Source organism: Mobula birostris, chromosome X (assembly GCF_030028105.1).
Source record: "Mobula birostris isolate sMobBir1 chromosome X, sMobBir1.hap1, whole genome shotgun sequence".
NCBI classification, from domain to species: domain Eukaryota; kingdom Metazoa; phylum Chordata; class Chondrichthyes; order Myliobatiformes; family Myliobatidae; genus Mobula; species Mobula birostris.
This window is the reverse complement of record NC_092402.1, coordinates 57997068-58014169: the sequence shown is the minus strand read 5'-3', so window position 1 is coordinate 58014169 and position 17102 is coordinate 57997068. Positions and strand designations below refer to the sequence as shown.

The 17102-nt window shown below is 39.6% G+C and overlaps 1 protein-coding gene across 3 annotated transcripts in view; it reads right to left on the bottom strand.

The window, feature by feature from the left end:
* tfcp2 (transcription factor CP2) overlaps positions 1-17102 on the bottom strand; it is a 133072-nt gene that overhangs the window by 42639 nt on the left and 73331 nt on the right. For all 3 annotated transcript variants that reach the window (XM_072249631.1, XM_072249630.1, XM_072249632.1), the window contains 2 exons: positions 11003-11093; positions 7223-7332 (listed from right to left, as the gene is read on the bottom strand). In XM_072249631.1, coding sequence (XP_072105732.1) covers positions 7223-7332; positions 11003-11093 — 201 coding nt within the window. The remainder of the gene's footprint in view (positions 1-7222; positions 7333-11002; positions 11094-17102) is intronic.

Genomic DNA, 17102 nt, shown 5'->3' with positions numbered 1-17102 from the left:
CTCCTTATTTTAGAAAGGATAAACTGATGTTGGAGAGGGTTCAGAGATTCCAGTAATGAAAAGGTTACCATATGAGGAACGTCTGGCAGCTCTTGGGCTGTATTCCCTGGAGTTCAGGAGAATGAGGGGGCATCTCATTGAAACATTCCGAATGTTAAAAGGCCTGAACAGATTAGATATGGCAAAGTTATTTCCCATGGTAGGAGAGTCCAAGACAAGAGTGCACGACTTCAGGATTGAAGGACGTCCACTTAAAACAGAGACACGGAGAAATTACTTTAGTCAGAGGGTGGTAAATCTGTGGCATTTGTTGCCATGAATGGCTGTGGAGGCTAAGTCATGGGGTGCATTTAAGGCAGAGATAGATAGGTTCTTGATTAGCCAGGGCATCAAAGGGTATCGGGAGAAGGCAGGGGCGTGGGGATGACTGGAAGAATTGGATCAGTCCATGATTGAATGGCGGAACAGACTCGATGGGCCAAATGGTCTACTTCTGCTTCTATATCTTATGGTCTTAACAAAATGAAGGTTATTGTTGTCAGACACGAATCATTTCAGCCCTAGGACAACATTGCTGGAATTCCTCAGGGCAGATTTCTAGACCCAATCATCTTCAACTGTTTCATGAGTGACCTTTCTTCCATCATACAGTCAGAAGTAGGAATGTCCACTGATGATTGCACTGTGCTCATTTCCATTTGAAATTCCTCAAATAAACCATCTCATACCTGTAGGCAGCCAAACCCAAAGCAATATTTGATCATCGACTGATAAGTGGGCCACTTAGTAGTCCATTATAAAATAATACTAGGAAGTTGCAGACAACGACCATCTCCAGCAAGTGTGTTCAACAACCTATCATTGATATTCAATGACATTATCATTACCGAGTTCCACACCATTAACATCCTGGGGAATCACCACTGACTAGACACACAACTGGACCAATCATAAAATATTGCAGCTGGTTAAAGAAAGGGTACCTTGTGATAAGTTATTCACTTTCTGACATGGCCAAACAGTTCCACCAAAGGCAAGGCACAAGCTAAGACTGATAGAATACTCTGCTTACCAACAAATCTCAACGTCCATCTGGGACGTTGACAAAACAGCCCACTTAACTGACACTCCATCAACTACTTCAAACATTTAATTCCCTCTGCTACCAGCACACAGTACCTGGAGTGTGTACCATAAATAAAATATACTGTAGTCGCTCACCCAGGCGCATGACCTCCACCAATGAGAACAACAAGTGGTGCAGGTGTATGGATAGCAGGATCCCCTCTAAGTTACACACCATCCTTACCGGGAAATATACTGCCAGTTTTCTATCATTGCTGGATTTAAACCCTGGAACTCACTCTCCATCTACACTGCAGGAGGACCTTCAGCAGAAGGACTGCAGCAATTCAAGAAAGTGGCTCAAGGCCAATTAGGTACCAATAAAAAACACTGGCCTTGTTAGTGCCACCTAGTGAATAATGTCAAGACTTCTCCTCAGTGGAAGACAACCAAGAATTTCAGCAAGTTTCCAAGCGACTTACATTTTGAATCATTGAGCCCTTGTTTATTCTCTGCAATTGACATCTTAACAGCATCACTTATTAATTTTGGCTCCTATTTACTTAAAATATTACTTTCCTGATATAAGGTGTTCGTATTTTTTGCCCAAGCTATCCTCCAAGATTCTTCGCATTTCTGGAGTCGAAAGTGCTGGCTTTGTATCCAAAAAAAAGAGATCATGGAGATCTTGTTCTTTACATCGCTCCATACTTTCAATGGAAGGACTGGTACCACTGAAATGGTTGACTTTCAAATTCCAGAGATTAGCCTTGAGACTGACGGTAGTTGTTTATCAACAAAATTTGAGGAATCCAGACAAGGCTATAATATTCAATTCTTGAGAAGAATTATGGCACTCTAGCCAATGAGGTTATACTGGTGAAACTATGGACAACAATCACTGGAGCCTTGGTTTTTGAGGAAAACTGAAGGAGTTGATGACTGTTGGTTAGGGGAGTAATCAAAAGCCACTCCAAGATAAGCAGGTGGTCAGGGGATAATGTACCTGCTCCCCACAGAAAGTGATGCTGAGAAAGATACGTGTCTTGTGATTGTGAAGACGGAGAGCAGAGACAGTAAATTTGATTGGGTTTGATTGCAACCACTTGTGAAAGGAGTCTAATGACATTAATACATTAGAGGTTGGTGTGGTTTTAACAAACTGGAAGGATTTTGCTTTTGTGGTCAGGGTAACATTGTCAATGAAGGTAAATTGCTATGATGATGCAATGAACATGTCATTTGCTTAGATATTAATTTGTTGGTGTAAGGCAGTGGTTCCCAAAGTGGGCCATATGGCCTCGCTGGGGATGGTGGGAGTTTCTAAGGGGGTTGATAAAGATAAAGGGGGTGGTGGGGGGGGGGCGTTTGGTAGCAAGAAGGGCAGCAGAAAGATTACAGGCTTAATTTAAGAAATAAATTATAAGCAGTTATAAGTAGTTGATCTGCAGTGCCTTATAATTGATTACAATGATCACATAATCATCTCATCTCTTTTAGAAATGGAAAATATATTCGCCAGCACTTCACTGTTAAGGAGTATTCTGGAATTATGTGAATGTAGCAGAAACTAATTCAAGCAAGAATTAATCTTCAGTTCTTATTGTAAATTGCAAGCAGTAAATTGAAGTTAAATTGGCCCAAATACTAAGATATATCATTTGCAAAATGATGACCGTGAGATGTCTGCATATGCATCAGCCAAACATTAAGCCAATGGGGTTGTGTTAATTGCCCTGCAGCAATCCAGGCAACAATGATTTAAGTAATTTATACCATTGTAAATAAGTTCAGGGAAGGTTGCAATTTGCAGTTGTACTTGAACATTCAGAGGTATCTCCCACTGTCGATATGCAATTCAAAAGAATCATTGTCAACCAAAAGTACTGATGTAAATGATGTCATTGTAACTTTCGAAACTGTATTGAATCACCTATCGGTCAAAAGCAGCAGTCTCCAACCACTGGGCCGCGGACCGGTACCAGGCCGCAAAGCATGTGCTACCAGGCCGTGAGGAAACGATATGATTTGGCGATATGAGTCAGCTGCACCTTTCCTCATTCCCTGTCACGCCCACTGTTGAGCTTGAATGCACGCGAGGTCAATACGCACGCGTCATCCATGTCAGCGCGGGAAGATCAACTCCTCGAGCTTGCAAATGATGGTGGGCTGAAAAGTATGTTTGACATAACATCTCTGCCAGCATTCTGGATCAAAGTCAAGGCTATATATCCTGATAGTCATGAAAGCACTGAAAACGTTGCTTCCATTTCCAACATATCTCTGCAATTAATGCAACGAAAACTAAATTGCGGAATAGACTGGACATAAGGAACCCCCTTCGAGTATCACTGTCTCCCATCACCCCTCGATGGCACCGTCTTGTTGCAGGGAAACAAGCCCAGGGCTCCCACTGATCCGGCGATATTGGTCTGTTGCAATGATTTTATATGTTCATACAAGGAAAATATGCGCTGTGTGTTTAATATCCAAATGTTACTTAAAATGTTATGATGCTATTGACTTATAAGTGACTTATATAACCATATAACAATTACAGCACGGAAACAGGCCATCTCTGCCCTTCTAGTCCGTGCCGAACGCTACTCTCACCTAGTCCCACCAACCTGCACTCAGCCCATAACCCTCCATTCCTTTCCTGTCCATATAGCTATCCAATATTTCGTTAAATGATAATAGCGAACCTGCGTCTACCACTTCTACTGGAAGTTCGTTCAATACTTACTTCGAGCTCCCCTGATAACTAACTTATCACTATATTCATGCGAGGAAAATATGCGCTGTGTGTTTAATATTAAATTCGTTAGATAAACCCTTTTAGAAACGAAATTGAGTGTATTAGCCACTTATCACCTATATTCCGGTCGTGATTAACACCCCCCCGAACAGAATCGCCATAAATGATTTGAAGAAAAAAATCGGCACGTATACGCATACGCAAGTCACGCATGCGCACACAGGTGCCAGCGCAAGGCTTCATGTTCATTGTAATCTTTCTCGGGGTAAACACAACATATTTGACTGCTACTCTTGTCTGTTGGCAACCCTACCACCTCCCCCCAACCCCGGGTCGGCCGGTCCGCAAGAATATTGTCAATAATGAACCGGTCCGCAGTGCAAAAAAGGTTGGGGACCCCTGGTCAAAAGGGTATAAATATGTGATGTACTTTTGAGATTGTGAGACTCAATTGGAGCGTCTCCATGAGAATGTCTGCTTGCTGTGATGAATAAAGACTTCTATATCACCAGATTCAATGTCTCTCCAGTGACTTTGCATGCTTCATATATTTCATTATTCATTGCTAAATCTGGGAAGTCCCTTACAATTGGAGAATAACTGATTCTGGCAGCAGTAAGGGAGGTTCTGAGTACGGTTTTGCTTAATTAAAGTGATTCTGCTCAGCGACAACTCTGTTCAAAGATAAATAGATGAAATGTCTGAGAATGTGGAAGACACATTGTGCAACATACTTATGGCAACAGAATTTGCTCTGTAGTTGAATGAGTCAAATTTGCCTGGGAAGGAATCTTTGCTTCGTGGTTATGTTTGCTTCATAAAAGTTGAAAGCATGGCTCAAGAGTTGTTATTTGCAAGGGAACTAGAAACAGACACAAAGCTGGTGTCAATAGTTTGGGCTGTTGAGCAATCTTTCAAGGAGAAGGACATTTCACTCACCAACATCCTTGCTCATATAACAAACAGGGCGCCGTAAATGACAGGAAGCCATGGTGGGGTTATTACTTTCTTGAAAAAAATCGTACCTAATATATTTACCACTGTGTAATTCACAGACATCTTGCCTCAAAATATTGAAGTAATCAGCTGTACCAATCATTAAATACTGTTATCACAGCAATAAGTAAAATCAAGTCCCATGCTCTGATTTCTTGACTATTTTGAGAACTTTGTATTGAGAATGATGAACAGTTTGAATGCTTGCTGTTACACTCAGAAGTCAGATAGCTCTCAAAAGGAAACTTCCTGAAATGATTTTAAGCTCTTTTTGAAACTGTGATAAAATTCTTTGAAGATTCAAATGCTTCATTCAGTAATCAACTCAGTAGTATTAGACATGATATTGCTTATTTGTCACAATTATTAAATAAGTTTAATGAAATCAATTGTCAATTGCAAGGAAATGTTGTGAATCTTATCAAGGTCGTCTCCACTTTCCTGTCCAAGTTAACCCTATTTAAGTGCAACATTGGCTGTCGTGACCTTTTATAATTTCCGAGTCTCAATTGGAAGAGAAAGAAAGACTACCTGGTGATGAACATCAAGTAAACTGTACCCACCTGGGTGAGCAGCATAAAGACTTGTCAGAGAGATTTTAGGATCTTCGCTTGATTTAAATTCCAGATTGGATAATAAATCTATTCCTGAACACTTGTAATGAGGAATTAACAGGAAGGATGGATGGAGATCTTGCTACAAAATGCTTTGAGCTGAAGCCAAGGTTTAAGAAAAAATCATATCAAGACTTTTGATTGCAGAAAGAAATTTCTGAACACTATCTGCATTGTGGAAAATCGTCAAGATTTTCTTTATTGCCTTTGCAACATCATATTTAGTGGAACACAGTTTCAGTGCAGTTGCCTAAATTCTTTCAAAGCAACCAAAACACCATAGGTTACTAAACATGGAGATCTAGGACTCTTCTGAGTGACATTCAGCCTGACGTTGAGAAGTTGATATCACTGCACCAAGCCCATCCATCTCATTGAAACATGAACAAGCAAGAAAGTAATGAATAGTTGGACTATTAACGTATGCTCTAAAATTGTTGATGAAAATTGTTTTTAATTGTAATTAAATAAATTAATTTTATCTGTAGCATTGAATAGATCTGAATAATAATAACAAGAAGCAGCAGCAGCTTTGGATTTACAGCACCCATTTTCTTTCACTGTTCATCGTAAATGAAAGTTCTTTATAGATTTTATGTAATGGTGGGAAAGGGAGAGGGGATGCTGGGGTTCTGGTCTGGAAGTCAAGGGGGCTCAAATCCAAAAAGGTTTGGGAAAGGACTGATGATTCAAAATTGTGCAACAGTCATCCAGTCTCCATTACTCTGGTCTCAGCAACTTCAAAACAACAAACTCAGTCACCTATCAAATACTCCAAGAATACAACTCCCAGTTGCCCAGACTCTTTTCAAATCTTCTGATTCTCCAATGGTCAATTTTTCCAACACTCCTGCCATGACTCATTTGTGAGACTCCACACAGGACACAAAGGTGGGTATACTTGATGAGATGTTTAACAGGCTGCTATGGGAGGCAGAGAAGGTTTCTGGGGGCCCTGACAAACATTTTTACATCTTCCTTAGGCATGGGTGAAGTTCCAGGTGATTATCTATTTCCTTTTACAGATGTGACCTGATCCACTGAGTTCTTCCAGCAGTTTGCTTTAAAAACGGAACTTCAAATGTGTTTGTGACATGTGGGTGTTCCATAACACTTGCTGCCCAACAACAGATCACCTCCATCTCAAGGTAGGGGTAGGAAATTGTTAGTAATTGGTCCAGATCATATTGCTGGCTGTTCCTTCTACTGCCCAACTCTAGCCCCTTCCATTGCTGAATTAGCATTTGTGTAATTAGCATTTTCTCAGTCTGAGCAACTCACCTCGGCTTGCAAACGTTAGGTAATTCCTAAACATAATAGGGAGCAGGGTAAGAACAGACGTGGCAAGTTAGTGAAATTCTAAATTCAAGATTAGTCAAGCACCATAGTAACAAACACAACATGCTCTATTCCTAAAGCTTCAAAGCAGTGTTTTGAGTTAAGAACTGTGTGGTGGATCATTCTGGAGGTCAGAAACGAGTCTCTATTGAGGGAGTAAGGCAAAAAGTGGCAGAGAACTCCCCCTTTTCCAATTTGTCACTTACACAAAGATATACAGTTAAGTTTTAAAAATAAATCAAAGAACTTGCATTTGGCAGCTGTGCAGTCAACTTTTAAAATCTGTCTTTTTGAGTACCATTATGTTTGGTTGGTTTGGGAGAGTGTGGCTTGAAAGAAAGAATGGAGGGATGAATTTTTCTCATTTATAGATAACTTGCAGAATAAGTTTATATTAAGTGCAGCAAGTGACATCAATTTCAGGTGCACAGGATAACTTCAAGGTATTTACCATAGAAAGAACTGTTCACAGTATCGCCATTTTCATGCTTCTGATGCTGCTGCTCTCGGACTTGATGCGATTCCTGACAAACGTAAATGGTTAGCCTTGGTCTAACCATCCTAAACAGAGAGGGAAGAAATACAAATTATATTCTAGTATAACAAATTAAACAGAAACAAAAAAGGGTTTACAGTGGAAAAAAAATCAGAAACTAATTCATTTGAGCATGTAGATTCCCAAATGTATCGACATATCTAAATCCAAATGAAATAAATGAGGAAGCCATTCTGCATGCTGAGCTTATTCAACCTTCCCATGAACTCATGTCTGATCTGCAACTTAACTCCATCTTGGCTTCACAGCTCTTAAATCTCACAAAAAAATCTAGTCTTAAAAAACAATTAATTCTAGAGGGAGTAGAGGATAGTGAAGTAGGAGGAAGAGCAGCTCTAAAAAGGTCAATTATTTCACTGCTGCTTGTGAATTAATGTATGCAAAACGGTATACAAAGTTGAAGGGGCTGCACTTCCAAATTAAAGTACTTGGGAATGACCAACGAGATAGGTGTATGTTATTGCAAGTTTTTTCTCTGCCACTGTGGTTTATTCTGAAGCAGGTTAACCTCTGCTGGGTAATTTAGTATCTTGTACACTTCTCAAAGGTCTCCCCAGACCCCTCATTTTGCCTCTCAAAGTCCAACACTACATCCCCATTGTGAGAGGTGTAAACGGGTAAGGCCAGCCCACAGGGCTCTGGTGAAACTGTATAGGCCAATCCCCTGTACAGTGGATACAATGGACTGCAGAAGCATTGATGAACTCCAACCATATCAATAACTTCAGGGGACAATGGAGAGGGGAGGTCATCAATCACCTCTGCTCCACTTAGTCCTGGACCCAGCAGATAAATACAATGGCAAAGAAAGCACAGCAGTGATTCTACTTCTTTAGGAGTCTGCGGAGATTCGGCATGACATCACAAAATTCTACAGATATGTAGTGGAGTGTATTGACTGGCTGTGTCACAGCCTGGTATGGAAACACCAATGCTTTTGAATGGAAAAAACCTGCAAAAGGAAGTGGATCTAGCTCAACATTGAACACATTTACATGAAAAGCTGTCAGAGGAAAGCAGCATCTATCATCAGAGATCTTCCCCACCCAGGCCAATGTTCTTTTCTCACTGCTGCCATCAGGTTGAAGGTACAAGAGCCTCAGGACTCGCACCACCAGGTTCAAGAACAATTACTACCTTACAGCCAACAGGCTCTTGAACAAAAGGGGATAACTACACTCACTTGCCCATTCATTGAGATGATCCCACAACCAATGACCTCACTTTAAGGACTTTTTATCCTGTTATTTCATGCCCTCATTATTTATTTATTTATATTCGTATTTGCAGTTTGCTGTCTTCTGTACTCTAGTTAATCTTTGATCGACCCTGTTATAGTTACTATTCCATAGATTTGCTGATTATGCCTGCAGGAAAATGAATCTCAGGGTTTTATGTGGTGACATATATGTACTCTGATAAGTAAGTAAGTACTACTACTACTACTCAGGCCTAAGGGGCCGGCGTCGGGCACGAGGCATTAAGTAAGTAAGACCCCTCATTTTAAGGCTTATCAGTTTCAATTCCTCTGACCTTCACTCATACCTCAATCCTTTTGTGATTACAAGCCATTTAAAAGAAGCCACATCAGTCCAATGAAATGGATTGTGTTCCTGCTATAAATTTTCCTTAGTCATCACCACAAAACACATTACCAGTCACTATCCAAAAGATTTTGTGGCTTCTTGCTGCAGACTATTGCATAAGTACACAGAATAGTAGGTGCAGTTCAATAAGTACAAAGATTCAAAACACTTAGAATTATACAGCATATACGTTATAGAAATGTGAGTTCTCGTTCCCTCTTTTCAAATTTGTCCTTTATAATGCAAACCAGCATTCGTACAACTTGGATTATTTACAACTTGGATTCCTTTCTCTATAAAACAAACAAGAGATGGCTCCAGTACATTGTGTTATTTCTAAACAATGCTTCATTATTCTTTAAAAATAAATCATTCCCATAAAGTAAATTAGGTATAGCATCAAAGTGGTAAACCACAACTGCAATCAAGGGAGCTCTGGAATGAACACACTTCATAATTCAGAGTCTACTTGGGAGCAGTAGGAAAATTTACAACCCTAAGAGTTCAATAATACTAGAGCAACTGAAGCATTACACTATCAGTTAACACCTATCAGATCAACTGCAATTTTAGTTCCAATATACAAAGAAACATGAGAGTGATCTGGTATTAGCCAATTATCTCAGAAGGTACAAAAGGGATCAATCATTCCAATCACAAAGTCTATTTTATGCACAAAGTATACGTTTACTAACTAAATCTGCAGACTATTTCCTGCTTTGAAAGACCTCAACTAAACATCAAGGTGCAATGGTTTTAACAATAGAGAAATATTTGACACACAAGTTAAAGATAATTTAAAAGAACAACTTAAACAGAATACAATGTAGTTCAGCCTCTGAGTAAGAGGTGATGTGGATCATCTAACCTTGATATCTCCAGTACGTGAATTAACATTCACTGCAATCCTCTGTTTCTTGGGGTTTATTTCCAGTTTATCACAAAGGATAGATAGAATAGTTGATCCACAAGTAGTCATTTGGTTTTATAGCCAAACTGTTGCTCACAATTTCAACTGTCTCAAGAAATTGGGTATAGAATCATTTTCTGCTGTTGCAAAAAAATACAATTTTTGATGTGCTTAGAACTAAACCTTCCTGTTTACGAAATCTAAGAAACAATTATGGAACAGATTTGGACTTGCCTAATGCAGTCTCTCCCTGTGCCTGTCAGGACAAAGGTTAATTGAAACTTATTGCACTCATTTCCAAGTGAACACAACATTTGAGTAATACATACATAGATCAATCATCTTTGAAAGTGTATTGAGTTTAACTATTTTTCAGAGGTACATCCAAAATACTAACTTTACATTTGGGACATTAAAAAATAAGTATTTAACTTGTTATAAAATTAAATTTGCAGCATATCTCCCTTCTAAAGCTGCATCTATGGACAAAAGGCATCTTGGAGTTAATAATTATCTTTGGAATTTATACATGAAACACAAATTGATGTCCTGATCTAGCAATTGAAGCCAAGTGAGAATCTCATTGCTCCAAGCCAACCTCAAGAATTCAGGTAAACACGAGGAATTCTGCAGATGCTGGAAATTCAAGCAACACACATCAAAGTTGGTGAACGCTGCAGATGCTGTTAAGTCAACTGATGAAGGGTCTCGGCCCGAAACATCGACTGTTCCTCTTCCTAGAGATGCTGCCTGGCCTGCTGCGCTCACCAGCAACTTTGATGTGTGTTGTTTCAAGAATTCAGGGCCTGAAATGATATTCCCTGCTTTACTATGCATTACACATGTAGGTTGAAAAATTTCGGGTAAAGATGCCCTCACCGCTTGAAAAACAAAGGCTAAATTTTATGCTCAACCTGTCCCATGATATTCCCCAACCTGATTTTGTTATTGCAATTGTAGTGACTGTGTTGCCACATCTTAAAAAAAAAGGGAAATGTAGTTTAGGCCAAAGTCATATACAGGTACAAAAAGGCAGCAGATACATTTCTTAGATGCAATGTATTCCTCGCTTCCTCCTCTTGCTAAAGATTGTGAAAGTTGTTTCAAAATACACATTCACCTAATATTTAAATACCTAAAATTTACAGGTGAACCGCAAGGTACAATGAATTAACCTACCTTCCTTTTAGAGCATTAAAGAGTCGAATTCCATCAGCAGGGCCACAGATCTGAATAACGTCATCCCTGGTCAGCTTTAACAGATCTCCACCTGTGGATACAAGCAACAGAACCTCAAAACTGGCAGTGCAGCAAAAATTTGTGAAGAATTCCTATGCAACTGCAGTCATAGCTTTAATGGAGTGGAATGATTAAAATCAAAATACAGAATTAGCATGCTTGGTCATCTCATGAGCTAGGGTTTTTAGGATCAGATTTGTTACCTATTTCATACTTGCAGGATCTTTCGTTTTATTATATATGAAAGAATAACACTTGCATCTAAATCGAAGAATTCTACTCAAAAATCCAGAGGTCTGAAGATACTTTATTACCAAATTGGTAATTCACTTGCTATGAACACATTTTATTAATTTCCACTTCAATCATGTAAAGAGATTAATTGAAAAAGGCAGCATGTCTATTAACTAAGAAAGATATAGGAAGGCAAGACATAGATTTATTAGACATAATGTATTGCTTGCATCCTCCTCTTCTTATGGGTCATGAGTTTGAAACTATTATTCTACTAAGTTACGTATTCTACAACAAAAGTCAAACAACCAAATCAAATAAACCCCACGACTGTCCCTCTAAACTCTACACAATATAGTCATGTAATCTCCTGGAGGGAAAAAAATAAGACCTGATTAGGGAAATACAGGGTATTGGGAACATCCTTCTTGGGATTAAACACAATATTAAGGAAACAGAAGTGTCAAGGTACATTATCCAGTGTTTTGACTGATTACACTGCTACAATTTGAAACTTTTTTTTGTAGAAAGCAGACTGAATTAGACTTTGTAACTGAGGGAGGATTGATACAAAGAACAAGGGCAATCAGTGCTATGAACTGATATATAGCCACCAATTTGCACACAACAATCACACAGCAGATGATTTAGAAGAATGACAAATGAGATTTTGATTGTGCTGGTTGAAGCAAGGATACTGGTTGTAACAACAGTTCCCCATTTTCCCATTAGCATCACTATATGCTTTACATCCATCTAAACAGATAGACCGAGCCTTGCTCTAGCGTTCCAACCAAAAGACTGCATTTCTAAAAATGCAACACTTAGCAAAAAATGAACCAAGACAACTTGCCTGTGCTCGTCAGTCTTAAGAGTTTCAGGTCTCACTTGGGCAATGCAACAAATGAGGTTAAAGTGATCCAAACTGCCTAATTTAGTTCAGCAGCACTCATTCCAAAATACAGTGCATAACAAACACGCATAAATTCAAGTGGTGGCTCAATTATCATTAGTTCACTTGAGGTTTCATAATACTGGAAACCTTAGAAATGTTAGATCCAGGACATGGAGTAAATGAGCTTGCATTAATTAATAGCGCATGAACATATCAGCAGCTTAAAAGTATTTTAAAAATAGTAGAGCTCTCTTGAAGTGCATTAAATAATGTATATAACAAATCTGACAGACAATTTGCGCAATTCTAAGATCCAAAAGACAGGCGAAAAATCTGATACAGGTATCCCCTGCTTTTCAAACATTCTCTTTACAAAACCTCGCTGTTATGTAAGACCTACATTAGTTACCTGTTTTCGCTAACAGAAGGTGTTCTCACTGTTATGAAAAAGGCAGCGCGCACCCCGAGCAGCCAAGCTCCTCCCCCGGAACGGCATTCTAGCCGGCATTGCTTAAACACGTGCCTGTGAGCAGCCATTAGCAAGATGAGTTCTACAGTATCGGAAAAGCCTGAAAGAGCTCATAAGGGTGTTACACTTAGCATAAAACAACATAATTAAGCGTTTCGATCGTGGTGAACAAAGTAAGGACAAAGTGAGTTTGGCTTGTGGAAGTTGACGAAGATGACGTTGAACAGGTTTTGGCATCCCATGACCAAGAACTGATAGATGAAGAGCTGATGCAATTGGAAGAGGAAAGGATAACAATCGAAACCGAATGCAGTAGCGAATGGACCGAAAGTGAAGTCGTCCAGGAACTGAACATGAAGCAACTGCATGAGATGATAGAAAAATGCGCGAGGATAAGCAGTCAAGCATACTGTTGTTTCTCAAGCCTTCCACATCAGCCACAGCAGACGACGAACCTCGACCTTCGACATCGAGGCAGGCAGACATAGAAGGTGACCTGCCTGCCCTGATGGAAACAGACGACGATGAGATGACACCCCAATGTCCCACCACCCCAACCCCCGGGGCCGCGAACTGATACATTGCCGCAGAGAATGCAACGGTAGCCAGGACGCACCCAGCACATCTTTAAGAAAAAAGCCAAAATAAACAAGCTAATTAATTAGGTGCCGCCCGGCACGTAATTATCGGCCCAGATCAGAGGCGATTGCCCATTGCGTCGCCTCTGATCTGGGCCGACATTTATGTACCGGGCGGCACCTAATTAATTAGCTTGTTTATTTCGGCTTTTTTCTTAAAGATGTGCTGGGTGTGTCCCGGCTACCGCTGCACCCCTGCATGCTTCGCAGATTGGTATCGGTTGGCGGCCTGGAGGTTGAGGTCCACTGCACCACCCCAACCTCCCACGACTCAGCCTAACACACCATCATCAGTGTGCTCGGTGCTGTCTTCCCGATTCCGGTAAGTGATACTATACTGTACATACATTATTTCTACTTTATATAGGCTGTGTATTTTTATGCGTTATTTGGTATGATTTGGCAGCTTCATAGCTTAAAGGTTACTGGAGAGAGTATTTCTGCCAAGAGCGCTTGCACCACGTTTTTGCCAACAGCGCTTGCATGAGATTTTCGCTACGGAGAACAGTGCGGCAATGATTGTAGAAAAGTATTTCTACTTTATATAGGCTGTGTATTTATCATATCATTCCTGCTTTTACTATATGTTACTGTTAGGTTTTATGTGTTATTTGGCATGATTTGGTAAGTTATTTTTTGGGTCTGCGAACACTCACAAATTTTTCTCATATAAATAAATGGTAATTGCTTCTTCGTTTTACGACATTCCGGCTTATGAACCATTTCATAGGAATGCTCTACCTTCGGATGGCTGGGTAAACCTGTAATCACTTTTCTCCCTCCTGTGATGCCCGGTTGTCAGATATTCAGGACACTGGGAGAAACCCCTCATGAAAAGTGCCATAGGACTTTCTCACCCAAGCTGGAAGACAAAGCCTCACTAACATTGTATTGCTTGTGATCACTTCATATTGCAACAAAATGACAAAACGCCATCCCCATCCCGCTTAATAGCCAGAAGCACACACTGCAATGAAACCCAACTGATATGGCAATGTACCTCATCACTTTAATACACCACTGAATTATCAAGCTAGATTATGTACTCATGTCCATAAACTGGTAGTTGAATCTACAATTTGCTCAAGACAGAGTGGTCAAACTGACCAAAAGTAATTGGACAAAATGCACGAGTACGTTTTTTTAAAATATAGAAAGATCACTCAGACATTATATATGAAAATTCATTGCTAAATTCTCTGAACATCTCGTTTGATGATCCTTGGCAACACATTTTCAAAATTTTCTAACCAAGAAGGAAAGAAATGGAATTTATGTTGAGCAGTCACTACTTGTAAGCAAATACACCAGCAAAATTGCACACAGTAAGGTGCCACAAGACAAAAATGATTGAGAAAATAGGTTTAATACACTTGGTTGGTGAAGGAGTTGTGGCCAGAACAGCCAACTGTTTCCTGCCCTTTTAATGCTACAATAGCAGCTTCCCCATCCATCTGTATAGGTACCTCATTTTAACATCTCTCTGCAAAAGGACTTCCGTACAATGTAACATCCATTGGCACTACATTAGAGAATAGGCCATGCTCAAGTAACAAATGGATTCCATTCTTGCAGGTACCCATAAGTTGACTTTGTCCTTAAGTATAAATAGACAAAAATCACTCAATACAGTAACCATACCTCCACGGTAATGTATGAATGTCATCAAAAGCACACAAGATAGATAAGAAAGAATAATTATTAAAAGTGAAGAGAGAGAGAGGAAAAGTTCTGCCATTTGTAGGAATGAAAATATGTATACACATCAGACCTTAGAATTTAATAATATTATGGGAGCGCATTCCCCTAAAGGATGTTCATAATCTGGGGACAGCCTGCACCAAACCAAGGTTAAATGCTGAAGTTGGTAACATCCACAACCTCCAGATTCAGTCAAGTTATAACAAAGCCAGACAAGCAGACAGGATTGACTGGTGACCAAATGACTTTGGAGTAGATTGTTGCTACTGGACTCTGTACAGTTTTTCGTGAATATAATAAAACTTTTCACAATGTACAACACACATAAGCCATTGACTCAACAGGCCTATGTTGCTGTTTATGCTTCGCCAAGTCATCTCATCGAGCCCCATCAAATAGACATATATGGGGAAAAAAAAGAATTAGGCTATCTTGCCTTCCCTCCAACTTCATTATGCTTTTCACCTGATATTCCATGAGATAATTCCACATTCTAACCAAACAGACCCTTTGCTTAATGGTATTGGTCCAGGGCATAAAAAAAAGTTTGGGAACACCTGTTCTAACCACTTTGAATAAGTTTCTTCTAGACTCATAGGATACACCAGGCTCCTTGTGGCCATTAAGCCTAATTTTGAAATAGCTGTCTATTAAGTCCATTCCCTTGAATTTCTAGCTAACAAAATCCAGCACCTTCTATTAAGTTGGCATTTAAGTTTGGGATTCCAACCATGTGGAAATATCTTTCCCTATGACTACCTTGGAAAGCACCTTCACTATTTCAAAGACCTCTATCATGCCAAACTTCAGCCTTCTAATTTTAGAGAAAAGAGCTTGCTCAAACTTTCCTTTTAAGAAAAATATCACAATCAAAAGCAAAACACTGCAGATGCTGGAGAAGTGAAATAGAAACAGATAATTATCCAAGGAGGTCAGGTCACATAGACAGAGAGAGAAGCAGAGTTTACATTCACAACTTGCCGTCAATCTGATGTTTTCCTTTGCATAAATGTTGCTTGACTCAAGTTTTTCTAGCATCCTCTGTTTTCATTTTGGTGTATACACAGTATGCAGTTCTAGTATTATTTGTGTACATTATTCTGCACTTTCAGATTATTTACTACAATAAAATTACTAAAACTGTACACAGAATTCAAGATTCCAAACTAACTTTTTTTTGGTCTTTTGAGTATTATGGTCTTCTCTCTCCACTTCATGAAAAAAAACTATGCATATTTCAACTTTAATGTTTTGCAGTTTTTTTGCCACATTTAAGAGAACATCACAGTGCTTTACCTAGTTCTCTAATGCAATTCTTCTTTCCACACATACAGCTATCCATTAGAGTCACAGTGCACAACAGCACAGAAACAAGCACTTCAGCCCATTTAGTTCATGCTGAACTGTTATTCATCCTAGTCCCACCGAGCTGCACCTGGACCATAGCCCTCCATACCCTTCCCATCTATGTACTTATCCAAACTTCTCTTAAATGTTGAAATCAAACATGCATCCATCACTTCTGCTGGCAGCTTGTTCCACACTTTCACCGTCCTCTGCATGAAGAAGTTCTCCCTCAGGTTCCCTTTAAATATTTCACCTTTCACCCTTACTCTGTGACCAGTAAATTCTAATATTCACCCAATCTCAGTGAAAAAAGCTTGCTGACATTTACCCTATCCATACCCCTCATAATTTTGTATACCTCTATCAATCTCCCCTCATTCTCCTGGGCTGCAGGGAATAAAGTCCTAACCCTATAACTCAGATCTTCAAGCCACAGCGCTCTTTCAATCTTATTGTAGGCAGGTGGGCAAAACTACAGACAATACTTCAAAACTGGCTTCACCAACATCATATAGAACTTCAACATAACATCCTAACTCCTGTACTCAATATCCTTCTTTATGAAGGCCAATCTGCTAAAAGCTTTCTTTACAACCCTATCTACCTGTGACGCCACTCTCAACAAGTGTGTACCTGAATACCCAGATTTCTTTGTTCTACCACAGTTCTCAGTGTCCTATCACTCACTGTGTAAGACCTACCCTGGATTGTCCTCTCAAATTGCAACAGCTCACACTTGTCTTTATTAAATTCCAT